We start from the raw sequence: 23,003 nt of genomic DNA, 5'->3' as shown, positions 1-23,003 counted from the left end.
CTACAGAGAGGTGTCCAAGAAACTGATGGATGGATGATCTACTTACTCACCTACCTATATTCCTACCTACCTACCTACCTACATATCTGCCTGGTGGAGCAGTCCTTCAGGGAGCCATCGGCATACCCTAGGTCATCAAAATACAAGGGAGGATGAAATCTTAAAGGGATAGAGTAGACAGGAAAGAGATAACCTGGGGCCAATCTAGTTTTCCACGAGTAAGACCTGCCTAGAGTGAGTGTACCTGTGTGCGAAGGTGGTTTCAGTCGGTCGTGGCCGAGAACATGAGTGAACACGTAATGGCAACTGTTATGTCCGGTTCTGTGGTATTAGAGCCATCGGGGGAGACAAAGACCAGGCCCGTATTCCTGAGAAGATACAGGTAAGTGTGATAGGCCCACACGTGGGCAGTGTACCTCACCTGCTCATGCACCTGAGAGGTACTGCTGACTTTAATGACATAACTCATGTGGTGGCCAGCCGGTGGGTGGCTCCGAGTATGAGAAATGGCCAGGGTCTGTGTGCTACTTACACGTTGAGAGGCTGCCAGGCTGGCCACTGGGCTTTGGCCTTGATGACGGTGAGGACCTCATCACTCTGCAAAAAAAGGACCACAGTTGTTTAGTGAGGAGAGCCAGGCTCATGGCAGCAAGAGAGGTTTGACATGGTGACATTGTCCACCTTCACTCCCTTACCTGCTGCCCAGGTGTGGAGCCATCCCTCCCCAGGGTAGCGAAGCCCGGGAGCCTCGGCCATCCCGGGGGATGGGGCTCAGTGCCCGCTGTGTCTGTTGTGTGTTGCACACTGATGGGTTCACTGAGCCACACCCTGGTTTCTAGCTCCGGCCACCCCTCCCGCACTGCAGCCGGAGCTCTGACCCGGCCTCCGCCTTGGACGGCCATGCTTCTATATCATGCCCAGCCTGGAGGGCAGGTTGTGCACTCTGTGTCCAGGCACCGGCTGCATGAGGAGTTGCAGGGTAGCCAATACCTGCTCCGGAGGATTGTCACCACCCCCCCCCCACCCCCCCAGCCCCAGACCTCTCCTGCTGTTGAGACCCACACACCTGATTGGACTCCCTTGGACAGGAGGCCAGAACAAAGTCTGAGGCCAACACCCCTTGTGCTGCTCATATCATTCTGCTCTATTTGCTTTGGACAGCGTGTAGCATGGGCCCTTAAAATCGATTTTTGAGGAAGGATTTGCTAATTAACAATTTGAAGGAAAGCATTAAGTCAACATCGAGGGGGGAAATGCAGAAGTTTGTGGATCTTGCTTAACTTTACTTGGCAGTCTGTTTGGGTTTTTATCTTCAGTGACGGGGCAGAGGAGTATCATAACCTTTTCAAGGCTTAAGGCTTCCACGGGCCCAAATTTGGCTTTGGCTAGGGACCTTCCCTGGAGAGGATTCAGCTGGTCCTGGATCTCCCCTTCCCCTGGCTGGGCCCAGCAGTGCTCAGACGCCACTGTCCACTGTACTTGGAAAAGCCTAGAATGTCACCAGCTGAGGAAGGAAGTACTCTGTTGCTGACTGAACAGGTCCCTGAGTTCCAAGAGGGCAGAGACTTGCTTGGCTGGCTTATATCTCTGCTCCAGTTTTTAGAGCCATGCCTGGCGTGAGTGTCTAGGACATATTTAGGATGAACTGACAAACTTCTTAATTGGTGGGTACCATGCCCAGAAAATCCCACCACCCTGCAGTCATCTCCTACATCCCAGGGCTCGCAATGAGCCCTTCTTCCAACCCCAGAAGGCCACTCCTCCTCCAGCAGGTTAAAGGCACATCTACTGTGAACCTCCATTCCCCCATCTCCTGCCCCTCACAGCTGGCGGGCTCCAAGACCCACTGTGCCCACAGCCTTCAAGTCCCTTGAGCCTCCTCCCACAGTCTCCATACCTTCTTGCTTCCCCCCAATGCACCTTCCATGTTGCCACAAATCCGACCGTCTCCGTTCCCTGCCTCAGCCCTTCAGTAGCTCCTCACAACTCCCATGACCAGTTATTTTTTTTTAATGTTTATTTATTTATTTTTGAGAGAGAGATAGATATAGAACGAGCAGGGGAGGGGCAGAGAAAGAGGGAGACAGAATCCCAAGCAGACTCCATGCCGTCAGCACAGAGCCCGATGCGGGGCTTGAACCCATGAACCATGAGATCATGACCTGAGCTGAAAACAAGAGTTGGATGCTTCACCAACTGAGCCACCCAGGTGCCCCCCATGACCAGTTCTGAGTTTTCCTACATGGCCTTCATCATCTGGCTCTAGTATATGTTTTTCTTTGATTTTACATATACAGAATAATGCATACACAGAATTTTACATGCATACTGTAGACAGATTTAGCACCACAGAAGCACACAATGCGAATAGTGACCATAGCCCATCCAGCATCTACCCTGCCTTCTGCTTCCTTCTCCAGAATGTTACAGTTTGGTGTATATCATTGCATATGCAACTACGTGCGTGTGCGTATGTGTGTGCACATTAGATAACGGCTCTCCCCACAAAAACCGCATCATACTTATTCTGCACCATGATTTCAAATTTTTTCCTTAATACCATCCCATGGAAACTTTCCAGGTCAGTAGATACTGCATCATAGCAGTCCTTTGGGTGCTGTTTAAAGTGTTGGAGATCTTTAAATTCTGGTAAACCAAGTCAAGATGCATCAAAGAGAAACCCAAGACATGAGACCCAAGAAACGAGATACCGTCTGATGACAATCCTTTTGCCCTTGAAGAAATACTTTACTAAGAAGTAAAATCAATGTGGGTGGAGTTAAGAGAGACACCATGTTAGCTGGCCCTGCAGATGCACCTTGCATTATAATGAAATCTTGGTTTTCAAGTCCCAGCTGACGATATATTGATTTTGCTTTTGCAGTATATAATGACAAAAATTGTTTGGGCCCTCCATTAGTGTTTATGCATGGTGATGAAACTCTATCTGTAATTTTTAGAGATATGGAGGCTCCAAGGATGATGGAGCCACGTGTCTAGGCTTTAGAACAGCTTGTTGCTGTAAATTCTTTCATCTAGTGGTTGCATGCCATCTGCATGATCAATAGCTTAGTTTTGCTTGTTTGTGATCATTTGTGTTATTCCATCAGATAAGAATGCAGGAGCACTATGGAAAATTTATTTAAAAAGCTAAAAATCTTTGGAGCATCAAACTTGTCTGGTAGACCCTCAATTCTATAGGACTGGAGAGTGGCTTTTCCATGGCCATATCCAGCAAATTATTGAAAAAGCAAAGCCTTTGATGTGTATCTAGAATTCCATAGCGTGGAGGGTCTGTAATTTACTTAACTAGCATTATTGGTGGATATTTAATTGTTTCCATGCTGTCACGAAGACTTGTATACATATTTCTTTGTTTACAAACCCAAGGCTTCCTGTGTTATGGATTCCTAGGGGATGGTTAAAAGATGAAGCAGATTTACAGTTTTGGCAGGACCTACCAAATCGTGCTCCAAAAATCTGTACCAATTTACGCCCCCACAAGAATGTATTTATGCCCATCTTGCCACACCTTTGGACACACTGAACACCATTCATCTTTTGGGTGTTTACTGTTCCAGCCGGCACGGGAGCGGTATGTTTGAGAGTACAGGCTCTAGAATCACACCGAGTTCAAATCCTGCCTACACCATTAGCTAGCTCTGTGTCCTTTGGCAAGTCTGTTGACCTCCCTTAGCCTTCTCATCTGTGAAATGGGATTTAGAAAGAGTTTCTACTACACGGGGTTGTTGGGGGACTAAGTGGCATCATTCATATAATGTGTTAATGCAGTGCCCAAATATGCATATATTAGTTACTATTCTTACTCTCATTTACATTCAGGCCAAGCTGGTATTAGAATCAATTTGCGCCGCTTGAGTACAGATTGTGAAGCACACAGTTGCATCTACAAATCCACAAAGCCTCGGGAGAATACTCCCTCCCTTAAAGCCAAGCTCTGAGTCTCAGGGAGCATATGATGGGAGGTTCATGTAGCTGGGTGAGCCTTGGATGGGGCTGCTCGGGGGGCGGGGCGTGTTCCATTCTGAAGAATGAAGGATTTAAAGTCAGAGTAAGCAATCCAAACTTCAGACTTAAATGAAAAGCTCTCTTAACACGTCTCTAAAGCACAGAAAGGATCTTTCAAGAATCCTTAGAGCCCTTATACATCTCCCATAGGACTCTTTTCAAACCAACTATTTCAGGGCATATTCACAGTTCATGCCTCTTTTGGATGACATTAGCACTTTTCCGGAGATGTGCCAATTAAAATAAAAAACCCCAAAGAAACCACAGGTCACTGGTGTCCATCTTCATGGGGATGAGCTCTTTCATTTTGCTTTTGGTAAATATGTTGTGAAGATGTCACAGCTGTACTCAGACTTCATAGCTACTGACAGCAAATGGGAATCACACAGCCCCAAACAGGCTGCCGGCTGAGATCAGCTCTGGAGGAAGCAGGGCCGTGTGGAGCGAACACAGGCCCGGGACAGGTTGGAGGCAGAAATCACATCAGTATTAGGAGATGCCGAGTCTGAGCAGAGCAGAGAGTAAGAGTGTGGGTCTGGGGAACGGGTGGGGGTTGGTGTCAGAGCCAACTTTGCCCAACACTGCCCTTCCCATGCCCTCCAGAGCCGGCCCCCAGTGCGGGAGAGCGCTGGGCATCTCAGCCTTGCCCGCAGTGAAAGGCCAGAGTCTGTCACCTCCTCCCTGCCTCGTGCCTCACCTCCTCTCTGTGCCTGTACCTGACTGAACCTTCATCTCCCAGTCCTGAACCACAACCTCTTTCCTCATCCTAAGGCCCCCTCTGCTCCAAGGGGCACAGAGAACGTCCTGCCCTCGACCTACGGTCTGGGACTCTGCCCGGACAACCGGCCTCCTCCCTGCAGGAAGAGAAAGGGGCTGCAATCCATACTCAGAGAGGGAAAGTAACGGAAACATCAATAATAATAACACAGCGATCTACTGCTTTTATGTGCTGGGCAGAGGCACTGTGCTCGTTACCTTTATATAGTATTTTATTTAATCCTTACAACATTTGCAAGGGACGTAGGTATACACTTTTAATCCTCAGAAACACATTTATCTGGCCAAATTAGTTAGCCAGTTAGGCAATGGCAGAGCTGGAGTTTAAACGTCAGCCTGACCCTGGAGACCACGCTCGTCACCCTGTGACCCCAGGCAGAGGGGAGCCGGGAGGGTAAGCTGTGGTGCAGGGAGAGCTGGGCACTCTTTACAGGTCAGCCCCCCCATCCCCCGCCTGGGCCTCTGCAGGCCTTAGAACACTCTGAGTTCTGAATGTTAATGCTGCCCTGAGAACTGATTTTGATGAAGAGCAGGGGAGATGCAGGGTCCTTGCGTTGGAGAGGAACTGCTCCTGGAGAGGCAGACACCCAACGACCAATGATATTAAATGCACGTGCAGTGATACACGTGCATGCACAGAGAGACCCCCACCTCATCGCACATTTCCTTGTATTCATCAGCTTGTTTCTTAGGAAAATCCTTGGGAACAGCTATCATCTCATTTTGCAGACGAGGAAACTGAGGTTCAGAGAAGTCATGTGACTTCTTGCAGCCCACCCAGGAACCATGGTTCCCATACAGATGTGTCTGGCTCCAAAACTCTCGCTCTTTCCACCCGGCCTGACTACTCTTCCTCTCTATCTTGCTCTGGTCCCTCTCCTGTTTTGCTTGTCGCTTTCAGCAAGAGCGTGGCTACCGCTGGCTGACAGTTTTCCCCAAAGAGCTCTTGCTCTGAGGCATAGGATCACCCAGATCCCTCTGTGAGGGCAGTGCCTGGCCTCTTAGGTAGACTCTCGTGAATGGTGTTTGGCTCCATTATTTGCTTCTATCCTATCCCAGAATTCCCACTTACCATAAAAAACAACCCTGATGGCTTCCATGTCTGAAGGGAGCTTTTTCATCCCTTGGTGGGTATCCTGGTGATGAGCAGCAGGAAATGAGCTGTTTTAGGAGGTAATAATGGAGCTATGGGCATCTTTTAAATCAATTGTGCCCCCACAACATAGTCTCTCATTGTTTCGACAAGCTCTGGGTTTACTGGGTCATAAATAAAAACAGATGGTTCATATTTGGCAGTGGTCCATGGCTTGCCTGTGGTCTCCTGTGGTCTGTACTGCAGAAGTCTGAGGCAGGCAGGCAAATGGTTCCCATTTTTCAGATGAAGTAACTGAGATGCCTCCCTCCTCCGATACTGCTCTGGTCAGGATCACCAATGCTCTCACCACTGCCCACGGTTATTGCCCAGCTCTTAGCTTCCATGACCCCTCGGCAGTGTTGGACCAGGAGAGCTGGTCGCTCCTTCTGTCCTGAAACACTTTCTACATGGTTCTGGCACCTGCTGCCTATTTCTTCTCACCTCACTGGCTGTTCCTCCTCAGTCTTCTTTGCTGACCCCTCTCCATCCACCTGGGTTCAAGTCCTTGATCCTGTCCCATATTGCCTTATAATTAACTGCAGCTTGTCTCATGCCTTAAAATACTATACATATGTCAATGATGACTGAAGTTTAATTTTCTACCTTGTGTATCAACTGTTTAACATTTTCGTCTGGATGTCGAATTGGTGTCTCAAACTCAACAGTCTGAGACCAAATTCGTGACCGTCCTCTCCCCTAGCCCGGCCTGCCCTTTTCTCCCCAGCCGGCTCAGTGGCAATGCCCCTTTCCAGTTTCTCCTCCCTGATGCTTCTTTCTCTCCTACTCCACATCCAGTCCTTCCGTCCACCCTGTCAGCTCTGCTCCTAAAATGCATTTATCAGCCCACCACTTTCCGTCACCTGCCTTGCTGCCACTGTGGTCCAAGCCATCACCACTACTCACCTACATGATTGCAATTGCTCCTTGGCTGGTGTCTCTGCCTCCTCTTTGGCCCTCCTCTGGGCTCGTTGCACAGCAACCATCCCACGCCATTTCTCAGGTCAAAATCCTTCAATGGCTTCACACCCCATGGCAAATGGGGAGCTTCCGTGCCCCCCACAGCCCTCCGTGACCAGCCTCGCCCTGTGTTACTTCACTAACTCTATCCCTTAGGGCTCTGTCCCTCTCTCAATTGTTTTGGCCATTCCAGACATCTCATTTTCCCGCGAACGGACCGGGCACACTTAGCCCTTGCTGTTTCCTACGCCAGCAATGCTGTCCTCTGGACAGACATCACGACACTCACGCCCTTGCCTCCTCCAGAGGTTTGCTCAAACGTCACCTTCTCTTCAGGTCTTTGTTGACCCCGTGACTGAAAAGAGCAATTCCTCGCCGGCTCCTCAACCCGGCACGCCCCCATCACCTTATCTGATTGTGTTTTCTTCATCGCCTTGGTCACTGTCCGATACCCTGTGGATTTTGCTTCTTTACTTTCGAGGGGTTCTCTCTCCCTGCTAGAATAGGGCCCCCCTACTTTGGGCAAGGGCTGTTGTCTCTCTTGCCCAGTGCTGTAGCCTCCATATTTGGGACCATGCTTGGGACATGCTCAAGCAATATTTGTTGCATGAATGAGAGGCTGTGATGAGGAAGGGGCTGGCGCCCTCTGAGCCTCAGCCCAACAGCACTCCATCATCCTAGCTGCGTGAAGTGATCCTCGGAGATCTGAGCGTGGAGCTGGCAGGCACTGGCAGAGCAGTAGGACAATGCCAGCCAGACAACTGTGCTGGAACAGCCTGAACTAGAAGGAGAAGGAAGGGACAGGACACAGGCCGCGTTAGGAGCCGTGGTCAGATTTCACAATTTCCGAGTCTGCTTCAGGGGGACACCCCGCGACCTGGGCTGCCTGTTGAAGTGCCCATAGCGTGCCTCACGCCCGGGAAGCAGCGGTCATCCCAAGCCACTGTCTGATCGGTGAGCTCAAAGGCAGAGAAGGTACCCAGAGCCCATTAACAGATCCACAAGAAGGTGATGTGGTTGCACAGAAGCGTTTCAAATTCAATGTCTTTTTAGTTCTTTTCAAATACAGCCTGTAATTCCGATGGGAAAATTGTGTAAGGCTCGCAGATAACAATTTCCCCGTGAGACGTTTTGGTGAAAGCAGCTTGGTATTTCTGAAGCGGGAGAGGGAGGGCCCATCAGAGCCCCCGGGGGCTGCCCCACCGCCCCTCTACCCGCAGCTGACTCTGGCAGGTGGAGCACTCTGAGGAGAGGCATCACCCCATGACCTGAGAGAGATGACCAGCCTTCTGTGTGCTTCTATGAACCACCGGCAACAGTTTAGCTTGTCCTTTGGGGACCGAAGTATCAATCCGGGGTTTAACCTCATTTTCCGGACTTTTTCATTTTGTCCTTTGTAATGCACGTGAAAGTCTGCAGCCCCCGGGAACTGAGGGAGCTAGGGAGGTCGATGGGGCATGTCTGTCTCTCCATCCCACCAGCCTCTCTCCACCTGATCTTCCCAGGCCCTCCTCCCCACCTCCACCCTGTCTCCGGCAATTGGAAAACACTAAGTGCCAGGGCCAGAGGCAGAGGAGTGAAAAAGGGGCCAGGCCAGGCAAGATTCTGACGTCACAGGGGAGAGAGAACGCGAGAAGCAGAGGCTGTCTGCTTTTTTTTTTAAAACATTTTTTTAATGTTTTATTTATTTTTGAGAGAGAGAGAGAGAGCATGAGCATGAGCAGGGGAGGGGCAGAGAGAGAGGGAGACACAGAATCCAAAGCAGGCTCCAGGCTCTGAGCTGTCAGCACAGAGCCTGGTGCAGGGCTTGAACTCACGAACCGTGGGATCATGACCTGAGCTCAACCTGGACTCTTAACCCACTGAGCCACCCAGGTGCCCCCTGTGTGCTTTCAAACAGGCAGGGGTTGCAAGGAAGCCCTGGCCAGGCCTGGCTGAAGGTGACTGTGATGCCACCTATGGGGCAGTGCCCCAATCCTGCCCCGTGGGAGCATCTCCAGTGGTCTTTTTATTTTTTTTTTTAAGATTTTATTTGTATTTTTTTTTAAAGTTTACTTACTTATGGGGGGGTGGGTGGGCGAGAGAGAAAGGGAGAGAGAGAGTCCCAAGCAGACTCCACAGAGCCCTATGCAGGGCTCGAACTCATGAACCATGAGATCATGACCTGAGTTGAAATCAAGTCGGATGTTTTATTTTTGAAAGAGAGAGAGCACAAGCAGGGGAGGGGCAGAGAGAGAGGGAGGGAGACACAGAATCTGAAGGAGGCTCCAGGCTCTGAGCTATCAGACACAGAGCCTGATGCAGGGCTTGAACTTATGAGCTGTGAAATCATGACCTGAGCTGAAGCTGAATGCTTAAAGTCGGACATTTGCCCAAAAATGCTTGACCTGAGCTGAAGTTGAATGCTTAAAGTCGGACAAGCTGCCCAGGCGTCCTTCCAGTGATCTTAAAAGCACAGCATTGAACACCCCTCATCCCTCTTCCCTGTCTCCCCCTTGTACCTTCCTCTGAGGACAGCTCCAGTCCAGGTCTAGTCCCAGAAGCCAATGCTAGAGCAGGGGTGGGGACTGTGTCCTTCCCTGCATCCCCAGCATCAGCTTGGGTTGGAGGAGGTGTGTCGGGTATGATTAAGGGATGAATAATGGGTGAGCTAATTAAATGATTAATTAATGACAAGCTAGAGGAAGCCCCTGGCCTGTGTGGCCCTCCCAGGGGTCCGAGGGCACTTCTGGTGAATGCAGTGGGGTTAGCATGTGCTGAAGGGTCTGCCCCCAGGAGCAGGTGACCCGATTGATGTGTTCTGAGGGCCCTGCCCACTGCAGGGAGTGGACAGTGGTGGGGCATGGGGGCAGCAGGACAGGAGAGAGCACTGTAAGGTGAGGAGACTGTGGATGCAAGGCGTTATTTTGAAGGGAGATGCAGAACATCAAGGTGCTGATGGATGTGGGTTGTAAAACTAAGAGGGGTCAAGGATGACTCCAAGGAGAGGTGTCTTGTCAGCAGTTGGATATATGAGACTGGAATTCGAGGGACAAGTCCAGGCCAGAGATGTATATTCGAAAGGCATAAGCATATAGGTGGTAAAGTGACAGGACAAAGAACCTGGAGAGCGGGCAGAGACAGAGAAGGGAGTGGGGATGGCGAAGAGCCTAACTAGGGACAGCCAGAGAGGCTGACAACACTAGGGGAACTGCACCCCCCCCCCCCCCGCCCGGCCTCTTCAAAGCCCTTGTGCTCTCTCCCCGCTGCCTATTAATGTTTCCACTGCTCCCTGCTGTCCCTGCTGTCCCCTCTGTTCTGACACCCCCCTGTCCCCCTGCTTCCCCCTACTGTCCCTACTTTCCCTGACACCCTGCTGTCCCACTGTCCCCTGCTGCCCTCCTGCCCCCTGACACCCCCACTGTCCCACTGTCTCCCTGCTTCCCCGCTGCCTCCTGCTGTCCCCACAGCCCCCTGATACCCCTGCTCTCCCACTCTTCCCCTGCTACATCCACTATCCCCCTTCTGCCCCCACTGTCCCCTTGCTGACCCCTGCTACCCCACTGTTCTCTTCATGTCCTCACTGTCCTCTGCTGTCCCCACTATCCCCCACTGACCCCTTGTCCCCTGCTGCACCCCCTCCCCTTTGCCCCGCTGCCGCAGGCCCTGCTACTTGCTCACTGCTGCCACCGCTGCCTCGCTGGTCACTGCTGGAAATGCAACTGAAGCAGGTTTAGGAAAGACCAGCCCGCGAGGTGGTGCCCCAGCAGGCCCAAACAGCTCTTTTGAGGAGTGCGCTGTGCAGGGTGTTGAGAAAACTGGCAGTAGCAGGAAGGACATGTGATTATTTCTTAGAAGAGTGACATCACGGCAGGTTTGTATGTGAAACGGTATAATCTAATACAGAAAGAGAAATCGCTGTCACGGGAGAGAGGGTGCACTGGGAGTGCACTTGAAAAGATAAGGGGTGAGATCCAGGCCCGAGGTGGAGGGCGGCCTTCCAACCAGAGCAAGAGGCTGTAGCTCCTAATGCTTGAGGTCACGGGCATTGCCGGCCGCCCAGCAGATACGGAGTGAGCCCACAGTCTCTGCCAGGCTCCACTGCGGGGGGCTGGAGACAGAGCCGGAACAAGAGAGACGCCAACCCCTGCCTCATGGAGCTTTCCTGAGTGGGGAGGCAGACCTAAACAAGGGGCAGTCACAGCGTGCCAGACTTTGATGGGCTCTCTGGGGCCAACACAGCAGGGGCTGGTGAGCCGAGGGCCAGGCTCGGAGAGTTCGGGATGTGGAGAAGGCTTCACTGACAAAGCCACTAAAGTATTCTGAGATACAGGTGCTAATGCGGGTGAAAAGGGCCAGGTCAGTCCTCTCTCAAGATGAAAATTACCTCACGTACTAAAATAAGGACTTTAAAATAAAAAAAAAAAACCCAAATAACATAACCATATTATATGATGTTCTGAAAAGAGAGGGCGTGAGAGATATGTAAAAAGGAATATCCACATCTCACCATCCTTACCTAGCGGCTATTATCAATTCATTTCTATATTTGTATGTTTACACACACACACACACACACACACACACACACGTTGTCTTTACCCCTACCATTTCTTTGCACAATAGTAGCTAGATTATTATACAAATAGATGATTACACAAACTGTCTGCACCTTGCTTTCTCATTTAATACATTTCAGAGATGATCTCATGTGTGACATAGCTCTTTTAATGATGACCTCGAAGACCATATAGCAAAGTAAAAAAAGATACAAAAGCATAAACGTGTGTGTTTTTCCATCGCTATATGGGTTCGTCATTAAAAGAGCTATATCACTAATGAGATCACCTCCGAAATACCCTAGACTGAATTAGAAAGCAAGGTGGAAGCTTCAGGTATTGTACTGTCAGCTTGTTTGTCTGGGTCCTTAAATATAAGAACATTTCACTTCATCAGCTCCCTTCATCCACTGATTTCCATAAAAAGCTTTCAAACTGTTAAGTAATGAAGCTCCAAATGACCTGGACAGTGGAGGAACAGGCCTGCCTTAAGGTGCTGGGTGGGGGGGGGGGGGGGGGGGGGGGGGGCGGGGAATGTTAGCATCAAATAAGGTTCCAGAAATGCTGCTTTCTTAAATAGCGCTATTTAAATGCAAAGGAACAGCTTTGATAAGCTGTAAAAGCTTAACCCTTCTCACTCCTGAGGACCAACCCCCCCTCCATGTCCTCCACAGAGGTTTGGGGAGAGATTGGGGAGGTAACAGAGAAGTTCTGTGTTGTGGCTGACACTAAAGGGATGTCCCTACCAGGAACTTAAGAGGCTGGCTGGCCTCTGTCAGGCTTCCCATGGTAAGAGAAGTTTCCCTGGCTATGAATACCAACTTCTAGTTATTGATTGTGGCATCACGGACCAACAGTTAAAGAGCAGTGTGGTGGAATAAGTCAGACCGAAGTTCAAATCCTGGCTCAACCACTTACAAGCTGTGTAAGTTTGGGGAAGTTACTCACCCTCTCTGAGGGGATTCCTCATATGTGAAACATGTATTCATTGAGCTCCTTTTATGGGTCAGAGACTGTGCTGGACATGGGGCATAGGGCAGTGGACAAGTCACCACAGTCACCGCTCTTGTGGCCATGTCCTCTCATAGGTTAATAAGATACGTGCAGATTGAATGAGATAGTGAAAGTGAAGGGCCAGGCGAGTGGTGACAAAAGGCTAGCCACGATTACTAAACTCACATGTCTCCATGCCCCCTCCTTCTGTGTAATTGTCCACTGTGTCCACTTATTCCTGTCCCTCAAGCAACTCCTCCTCTCAAAGGCCTAATTTTTTTTTGAGTAGAAATTTATATATTTAAAAGGTGTATAATACAATGTTTTGATGATATACATGCACAGGCATACCTTGGAGATATTGCGGGTTTTGTTCCAGACCACTACAATAAGCCAATATCACAGCAAGGTGAGGCAAATGAAGTTTTTGCTTTCCCAGTGTATATAAGAGTTACGTTTACACTATACTGAAGTCTGTTAAAGGTGCAATAGCATTAGGTCTAAAAAAAAAAAAGAAAAAACCCAAAAAAACAATGTGCGTATCTTAATCAAAAAATACTTTGCTGCCAAAAAGTGCAACCCATCATCTGAGCTTTCAGTGAGCCACTGATCACCCTAACAAACATAACTATGATGAAAAAGTTGGAAGAGAATTGCCAAAGAGTTACCAAAACGAGAATTACCCAAGAGTTTGCAAAAATGACCAAGATGCGACAGAGACGCGAAGTGAGCAAATGCCATTGGAAAAGGAATTCTGAAAGATTTCCTCCATGCGGGATTGCTGCCAACCTTCAATTTGTTAAAAAAAAAAAAAAAAAAAAAAGGCAGTATCTGCCAAGCACGATAAAGTGAAGTACAATAAAATGAGGTGCGCCTGCACATAGTAAAATGGTCACTGTTGTCAGGCTAATTAACACATTCATCTCTTCACAGGGTTGCCTTTTTCTTTTTGGGGTGAGAGCACCAGAAATCTACTCTCTTAGCAAATTTCCAGTATACAATCCAGCATTATATTAGTATTCGTATATATTATATGATACTATATATAAATACATATGCTTGTATTTATTTATTTATGGGAGGGGAGAGAGAGAGAGAGAACGTGTGCACAGGAGCAGGGGAGGGGCAGAGAGAGAGGGAGAGAGGGAGAGTCCCAAGCAGGCTTCACACTCAGTGCAGAGCCCAAAGCGGGCTCGATGCCACAACCGCGAGATCGTGACCTGAGCCAAAACCAAGAGTCAGATGCTTACCCGACTGAGCCACCCAGGCGCCCCTACGGTCATTTAAACTATAGTCATCGTGCGGTATGTTAGGTCTCTAGACTTATTCGTCCTACATAACTGTAACTTTGTACCTTTTGCCCAATAACCTCCATTTCCCCCACCTCCCTGCCCTGGGGATGCCTTCTTGATGCCCCTGGATCCTCAAATCGTCTTTTTTTCCATTACCTCAACCAAGTTGCTTCATTATCACTTGCACGATCATTTTTTCATTTACGTGTCTTTCCAACCAGAAGGCATCTAGCAAAACACGCATCTATCTCATAGTAGGTGCTTCATCAAATATACTGAATGTTCAGTAAGTGAAAGTTTTTATTCCCCCCTAATATTCTCTTTACTCGAAGATCCTATAACCTAGCATCACCAGACAATTTCAGCAGCCAGGATGTATGTGTGTTTATATCCCACAGCTGCTCTGTACAACCTTCCTGTGGACCGGTGATGCTCTGCCCAGATCACTCTTCAGCTGCTGGGAAAGATGCTAAAATGTGGTCCTCAGTTGTCAGTTCTTTTTGGGGGTTGCACCGGCTGGATGAAACCGCCTCACATGATGTCGGCAGAGGCCTTCTTTTGGTCTGCACCACAGTTCCGCCTCTCCCTTGGCCCGTCTCTGCCCGCCACCCCTCTCGCCACCCCAGGTGTGGTTCCCAGGAGCATTCCCTAATTTCGCACGTGCCAGTCTGGGCTCTGCCTGCTGCCCAGAGAACCCAGCTGCTACAGCTGGTGGGGAAAAAAACGAGAGGCAGAGTTAGCACATCAAAGACATTCTCACCAGGGAAAGTCCAAATGATGCCTGTGCTGTCAGCGGCCCGGGAGAGGTGGATTAGGCCGAAGGACCTGGTGTCTAGGCCCAGCAAACTCTGAAGGACCATGTCGGGACAGCGGGCCTCACAACTGGGTCTCGCGAGTAGTTGATTTCAGCAAAACGGCATCACCCACCGCATTCGAGCAATGTTCCTAATTAGCATTTTAAAAGGTTTGTAGTTTGTGTTATTATTATCGTTAGTTTGCTTTTATGGTCATATGAGAGCTATAAGCATAAAGAGTTAATATCCAGTTATCTTTGCACACATTTAAACAATATGATAATGAAAAGAATTACAACTCAGCCCTGGGGGTTTGTGAGCTTACAAATGCCCTCTAAAAAAGGTCCCTACATTACTTGGGTTTGGGGATTATCTAATTTTGCAATAGCCTGGTAGGAAGAGCTTGGATTTGAGAGGCTCTGTGGCTTAACGGTACAACCTTGGACAGGCTACTTAATTCTCTGAGCCTGATTTTCTCATTCTGCAGAGTGGGATAACTACCTTACAGGCTTGCTGTGAGACATAAATGAGGTATACATGAATACAGAATGCTTGCCCGGTTCCTGACACAGAGTAAGTGCTCAATAAATGGCAGCAGGCAGGAGAGGCCTAACAAGAGAGAATGCATCTTTCTGCAGGCCTTTTCCAGACCTGACCTGGAGAAACCCTGCGGGCGGCAGCCATCCCTGGAAGACAGCAGGAGGCTGGAGTTTTAGGGGACAGGGAGTCAGACTCAAATTTGCTTCAGAGTACAAGCAAGCAGACAAACACGAAAGCCCCAAGGCACTCAAAAGCAAAAGGTTAAAAACAGAGAACTAAAAGGAGCTATGAGCTACATTTAAATTCAGAGGATTTTACGTTTAAGGGCCAGTCCAGTGAATACTCCCGCGGTAGGCTGAACAATGGCCCCCCCAAAGGTATCCATGTTCTAATCCCTGGAACCTATGAAAGTTACCTTATGGCCAAAAGGACTTGGCAGATGTGATTAAGTTAAGGATCTTGAGATCAGGAGATTATCCTGGATTATGTGGGTGGCCTTAAATATAAGTGTCCTTGTAAGCAGGAGGCACGGGAGGTCTGACTACAGAAGGTGAGAAGGCAATGCTACGATGGAAGCAGAAATTGGAGTGATGGGGCCACAAGCCACTGACATTCTGAAGAGGCCAGAACCTTTTGGAGTCTCCTGAAGGAACCAGCCTGGTTCACACCTTGATGTTAGCCCTGTAAGATTCATTTTGGATTTCCAGTCTCCAGAAGTATAAGAGAATAAATTCACATTGTTTTAAGATACTAAATCTGTAGTAACTTGTTTTAACAGCAATAGGAACTAATCCCGGGGCCCCTGGGTGGCTCAGTCGGTTGAGCGTCCGACTTTGGCTCAGGTCACGATCTCATGGTTCATGAGTTCGAGCCCCGCATCGGGCTCTGTGCTGACGGCTCAGAGCCTGGAGCCTGCTTCCGATTCTGTGTCTCCCTCTCTCTCTCTGCCCCTCCCCCTGCTCATGCTCTGTGTGTCTCTCTCTCAAAAATAAATAGACATTAAAAAAAAAATAGGAACTAATACAATTCCTAGGGACCCAACTTGCCCTTTGAATTAGTGGGTCTAGTGAAAATGAGGTAACTAAGACCCGTCGTTAGAAGGGATGAGGGGAGGGAATAACACGGAGTCTTGAGAGCTGATCTGAGTCCTGTCTCTCTCCTTTCTAGCTGTGTGGCCTTAGGCCAGTCAGTCAGCTTCTCTGAGCCTCATGGGTCTCCATCTCTAAAATGAGACTCAAGTTAACTCATAGGCTTCTTGCGAGGATTACCTGTTAGAACACTTTATGTACCATAAAACTTTGTGACCTCTTCTCATTACTATTATAATTACCTTAAAAAATTCAAGTTGAAGATTGCCGTCAAGGTGCTACCTCTTAGAAGGCAGCCTACTGGTGCATAACGTGTCTATCTGAGGTGACTCCATGAACGTTTGAATTCAGGCATGGCCACTCAGTGTTTTGGAGCACAGAGCTGAAATTTTTCAGTTCTTAGACCTCTGTCTGTAGCTCCTACTGAATTTCACTAAACCTAACCCAGCGCCCACCTGCATGCAATTCCTTATTTTTACAACCCAGGTTGAGTGTGGAGGTATTATTGTCACTTGGACATCTCTTTGATGAGATGTTTGTTTGCTTTAAAAAGAGAATATCAATAATCCAATCACCTCTAACTACTGGGCAATTTTCCTGTACTTGAAGCTTTCTGAAGTAAAAATTGTGCAAAGAATTTGTGCGGGAAGCTATAAACACTAAAAACGACTATTATTTTTCAAACTCAAGACTGCTCACGTGTGTCTGGTCTATCTTCAATGGCACAGCACAAGGTCTCAAAGCAAAAGGAAGAAAACAAACACCGTCAAAGTTTGAAGTTGGGTCTTATCAACAATTTTTTTCCCCCATTTGTAATTCAATGGAGCATTTCCCTACTCAGGTGGTAAGGAAAGAATTGCTGTTTTGACTGAAACTGTGTGTAGTTCTGTTTTTTCAGAAATCATTTTTATAATGGATTTTTTCTTATTACAAAAATATGTTCATTGTAGAACATTCAGAAAATTGAGACAGGCAGAAAGAATACCATAAAGACAATTTGTAATCCCGTCACCCACAGCTAACCACTGTTACTGTTTCCATTTTGCACTGCAGAAGCGCACTTCAGTGCGTCTGGGTGTGATGTTCTGGGAATCACCAAAGCAGCTTAATTCCCATGATAATAGGAGCCCTGATTCTCTATTCCTTCACATAGTTAGGCCCCGCTGAGAGTGAGTGGAGCTGACCTACCAAAGTCTGAGAAATCCCAGGGAACACCTTTGGTCATTGGCTCCGAGGGGCTGCCCCACCAGGCTGCCCTCATCACTCCTTTATATGAGTGCTCAGGCCTCCTAATTCCCTCCCGCCTCCGGGGTTACTCTCCCTCCCACTCCAGCCCTTATGGGGAACTTTCTAGAGCATATGCTGGACCGGCTCACTCACTTCTATTTTGTTTTTGTTTTAAATTTTTTAATGTTTATTATTTTTGACAGACAGACAGAGACAGAAACAGAGAGCAAGCAGGGGAGGGGCAGAGAGAGAGGGAGACACAGAATCAGAAGCAGGCTCCAGGCTCTGAGCTGCCAGCACAGAGCCGGACGCGGGGCTCGAACTCACGGACTGTGAGATCATGACCTGAGCCGAAGTTGGCCGCTCAACCGACTGAGCCACCCAGGCGCCACTCACTCCATTTCTTGAAGTTCTTCCTTTGGCTTTAGGGATAATATATAAATTTTTTAGCATGGGACACAAAGTTGTCTCTGGCCCTGCCCCCTCCTCCAGTGTCATATCTCCTCCCCTTCGTGCACCCTCAATCCCCATCAGTCCTAAAAGGTGGGGTTTATGGATGAGGAAACTGAGGTTCAAAGAATCCCAACGATTTACTCCCCTGCACGGGGCTAATCAGCGAAGGAGCCAGAATCTAAGCCCAGGGGTCCTCTGATGTCAAAGTATCCTCACCGAACTACTTGAAGTTTCTTGAACCAGACATGGTTTTTTTAAACTTCCATACTTTTGCATCAACCACCATCTCCCCAAGGTGACTTTTAGCCCTTTCTCACCTACATAATGGCTCCTTGTCCTTTAGAATGCAGCTCAAGCCTTTGGATTATTGTAGCGGCCCCTCCTCTGTGCATCCAAGGTACCCAATGTTGACCTCAGTCTTGGGATCCACCTCACTGAATTGCAGTTACCCTTTTACAAGCACGTGTCCCCTCCCTCCCCAGCTGGGAGTGCCTCAAGGCGGGGGGGGGGGAACTACATCCCATTCATCTCTCTCTCTCTATTTCCCACTTCTAGCATAGGATTTGGGAGACAATAAATGTTTGTTTGATAAATGAATGAATGGTGGGAATGCAAGCTCGTGCAGCACTCTGGAATACAGGATGGAGGTTCCTCAAAAAACTAAAAATAGAACTACCCTATGACCCAGCAATTGCACTACTAGGTATTTATCCAAGGGATACAGGTGTGCTGTTTCTAAGGGGCACATGCATCCCAATGTTTATAATAGCAGCACTATCAATAATGGCCAAAGTATGGAAAGAGCCCAAATGTCCATTGATGGATGAATGGATAAAGAAAATGTGGTATATATATACAATGGAGTATTACTTGGCAATCAAAAAGAATGAAATCTTGCCATTTGCAACTACGTGGATGGAACTGGAGGGTATTATGCTGAGTGAAATTAGAGAAAGACAAATTATATGACTTCACTCATCTGAGGACTTTAAGAGACAAAACAGATGAACATAAGGGAAGGAAAACAAAAATAATATAAAAACCGGGAGGGGGACAAAACAGAAGAGACTCATAAATATGGAGAACAAACTGAGGGTTACTGGAGGGGTTGTGGGAGGGGGGATGGGCTAAATGGGTAAGGGGAATTAAGGAATCTACTCCTGAAATCATTGTTGCACTATATGCTAACTAATTTGGATGTAAATTTAAAAAGATAAAAAAATAAAATTAAAAAAAAAAATGAATGAATGGATAGAAGTTCCTACAGACCTCAAGTGGTCTTTGTCTGATCAAAACTTGATTTGCTTATAATGTTCCTGCCAGAAGTAGCTCAGAGAAATAAGGGAAATGAAACCTAGAATTCTTTGCCACCGCATCCCTCACCAGCCTGGAGCCAGATGAAAGAGCCAGTCATTTGTAACTAACTGCTGATCCCCAGCGGTGCAGGGGGAGCTGGAATCCCTGACCTTTCTTTGTTGTGTTTAACTCTTGTCATTTGGTTATTTTGTCAGCAGGATAAGGTCTGGTGGCAGGTGAAGGATAAGAGAATATGCCACCCTAAAATATGCCTCCTTGGCACAAGGATTATTTTGAGAAACTGCAGACACAGGAGAAGTGCTGAAAATCGAGTAAAAGTTACCCTTTTGCAAGGGAAAATTACATTTAGAGAGGGGACCTGTACCAGCAAGAGGGCAATTACTAGAGGCTTGTCTGCAATGCAGGGCAAATTTTGTTGATCATATATCTGGTCTCACCTTCCTGTGATTGCAAGCCCCAGACCTTTTATCCCTTTCCTTAGTTCAGGATGGTATATAAGCCTCAATTACCTGTCTGTATATGTGTATACATATACATATGGATGCAGTTACAATTTTTTTTCTCCTTCTTTTATTACAGGGATGGGTGGGAATGTCTTAGCCAAGAACTTAAGTAGGTAGAGGGAAATTCTTTTCCCCCCTGCAACAGGGTGGCTTTGGACATTCTTGAAAGGTAAAGAACAGAGATAGAAGGAAGAAAACTATATCCAGGGCCTACCTTTTGGGAGTGGGGAGGTGGGGGGATGAGGGATTGGGGGTGAGGGTAGGAGGTGCGAGGGTGGACACAGGCCGGGGGACTTCTGCCCAGTTCCATGCTCACAAAAGCTTCAGATCAGGATCTGGCACGGTTCCAGAGTCACAGAGCTACACCAAATAGAGCTGAAGAAGCTCATTGCAACTATTAACACGTCCTGCTCTGACCAACCCCACCTACGCTGAAGTATAAATGAGTATTTTTATAATTCTTGTAAATAATCTTGAGATTAGCATAATTTTGTTGCCTTGTATTTTGTTGTTGTTGTTGTTATTAAAGCATTACCCAGAGTTTGTCAATCCTGTTATAGCATTTCCCTCTATTTTTTCATACGGCGAGAACTTTGGAAAAATGGGGGTAACTTGACTTCTGAGAAGCACTGGCTGTGTTGTGGGATCTGAGTGAGACCTCTGCTCTTTTGAGCACAGGCTAGTTTGGGGTTTGGAGATAAATAAGGGGTGGACAGTACAGTAGGTGGTGGAGCTGCCTTATCTGGCTCATGAGAGCTGATTGTATACACACCTCTTCCCAGCACTGTGTTCAGTGACTTATGTTAGTAGCTTGCAGTTGGCCATGGTGGGAGTATTTACATGATAGAAATTGCCAAACACCGAAGACCAGGGTCCGTCTTCCCTTCCCTTCCCTTCCCTTCCCTTCCCTTCCCTTCCCTTCCCTTCCCTTCCCTTCCCTTCCCCTCCCCTCCCTTCCCCTTGTCTCTCCTTCCTTCCTTCCTTCCTTCCTTCCTTCCTTCCTTCCTTCCTTCCTTCCTTCCTTTCCTTCCTTTTCCTTCCCTCTAGAGCTGATGGTTAAATATTTACTAGCCTATCACTGGTGGTGGGAGAGGGAATGGCAAATTGGAGGCTGATGGTATTTTTTCCTCACTTAATGATGGTGAACATGAGTGGGGGAGGACTCAAGACACTCGGTGTCAGGATATAAGGAGCATCCAGATTCATGAGCAGGGGCTATCTTCCAGTGCTCCCCAAACTGTGCTTCAGAATCAGTGGAAGAGTTTTTAATGTTTATTTATTTTTGAGAGAGAGAGAAAGAGAGGATGAGGGAGAGGAAGTGTGTGAGCAAGGGACAGAGAGAGGGGGACAGAGGATCTGAAGCACACTCCAGTCTCCGGCGCTGACAGCAGAGAGCCTGATGTGGGGCTTGAACTCATGAACTGTGAGATCATGACCTGAACCAAAATCGGACACTTAACCAACTGAATCATTCAGGTGCCCCTCAGCTGAAGACTTTTTAAGTCTACTTATGTTCAGGTCCCACTTTGGAACTACTGAATGAGAATCTCTGGCTGGGGCAGAGGAATCTGCAGTCTTAAAAATGTTCTGCAAATGGTTCAGGTCAGTGGAACAGCATATGGGAATCTTTGTTACATGTCTCATGGTATTAAGACACCTCAAAAAGAATATGGTAAGATGCAACCTATGAGGTCATAGATTTCCTAATCAGGTTCCCTGACTCTTCATGTATGGCCTCTATCACCTGTCACAGCTTGATGAGATCTGGGTTATGATGCAGGTGGTGGTGCCAGGCCTGAATAAGAAAGGGGTTGTAAAATGTTATATTGGGAAAAGGTATGGTTTGAAAAATTTTTTTTGTATTTACATAAAGCTTTATCAGACATACTTCTTTGATTTAGACTTAGGCCATTGTATCACCTGCCATTGAATTCCTGACTTCACAGGGCAACAAAATATCTTACATGCCCACATGACTTCAGCACCCATAACAATGGAAAGTCATCCTAGTCCCAGTAAAAACTGCTGATGTGGTTTGGAGAAGACAGTGGTCTCAGGGCCAAAATCTTCAGTGGTGGCTGGGAGTGACCAGAAGGCTGGCAGGTGGCAGAGACTAGGTGGACAGAGGCTGAGTGGTGGCGTGTGAGGAGCCTCAAAGGAGCGTGGTTCTTTCTATGAGATGAGATGTGAGGAGGTGATGGACATGAGGTAGAACCTGACCCTTCCTCTTGTCTTGAGATATGTGGGACATGGGAGAACAAATGCCCTTTGTTTGGGAGAATGGAAGGGGGACACAGAGACTAGGTTTTTTCATAAAGAGGTGGAAAGAGCTCTGTCTGATGGAGCTTTGAGATAAAAACACTTCATCCTGCACTAGGAGTCATTACTTTATTTGAATAATATATGGATGTATAGGAGCTTTGCATGACACATTAGGACAACCTAGACATTTCCCACTGCCCAGAAGTGCAAGGAGTCCACCCGGGGTGGGGATCTGGCTATCACCACCATGGTTTTCCTGCTCATATTATGGTGTGCCATTTGCATAATTTATCACAGTGCATTATAATATTTTAAAATATCTTTATATCCTAAGTCCAAATTCCAAGTGGAGTGAAAAGAGCTTAGACCTTGAAATAATACAGGGTTCAGTTTGAATTCAGATTCTTTCCCTTTCTATCTGTGAGGCCTTGGGCAAGTTATCTCACCAGTCTGACCCTCAGTTTTTTCAAGTATAAAATGGGTATAGTAACTCTACCTACCTTATGGGTTGTAGTGAAGAATAAATCAGATATTATTTGGAGGCTCCCACTATGTTGTTGGAAATGTGCTATGTTCTCCATAAGCCTTGACCCTCCCTCCTTGATTAAATCATCTTTGTTTCTTAATGGTCGGACACCATTCATGGTTTCATGAAGGTACAAAAAATATGTTGGCTGAATGAATGAATGAACTGGTTCAAGGAATGAATGGGTAAGTGAATTAATGAATTGATTAATGAATGCTAATTTTCAGAAAGATATGGTTGAGGAAACTCATGGCACTCTGCCATGGCTGAAGGACTTCTCTTGCAGTTCTTTCGAACATTTAGCCCAGGTCAGGTCCTCCGTCCTATTTCAAGGTCAGGGCCATTCCTTTGTTCTGACCTTGGCATAATGAGCCATGAAAAGCTTTAAGCGTTTTTTCTATTTTAATCCTTCCGTCCGTTTAATGGGCTATATTTTCTCTGGAAACAGTGGGGTGAACATCACCAAGATAATGGGTAATAACATTAACATTATCACCACTGGCATGATCCAGATATTATTCAATTAAAGTAATAACTCCTAATGCAGGATGAATTGTTTTTATCTTAAGAAT

General features: G+C 47.5%; 1 protein-coding gene across 2 annotated transcripts in view; it reads right to left on the bottom strand.

The window, feature by feature from the left end:
- The window catches only part of SPON1 (spondin 1), a 257,617-nt gene that overhangs the window by 27,683 nt on the left and 206,931 nt on the right, over nt 1–23,003 (bottom strand). For both annotated transcript variants that reach the window (XR_006208341.1, XM_042958428.1), the window contains exon 7: nt 533–597. Coding sequence is in view for 1 of the 2 variants with exons in the window: in XM_042958428.1 (XP_042814362.1) it covers nt 533–597 (65 nt within the window). In the remaining variant the exon portion in view is untranslated. The remainder of the gene's footprint in view (nt 1–532; nt 598–23,003) is intronic.

Source organism: Panthera tigris, chromosome D1 (assembly GCF_018350195.1).
Source record: "Panthera tigris isolate Pti1 chromosome D1, P.tigris_Pti1_mat1.1, whole genome shotgun sequence".
In the NCBI taxonomy this organism is placed as follows: Eukaryota; Metazoa; Chordata; class Mammalia; order Carnivora; family Felidae; genus Panthera; species Panthera tigris.
This window is presented reverse-complemented; position numbering and strand designations above follow the sequence as displayed.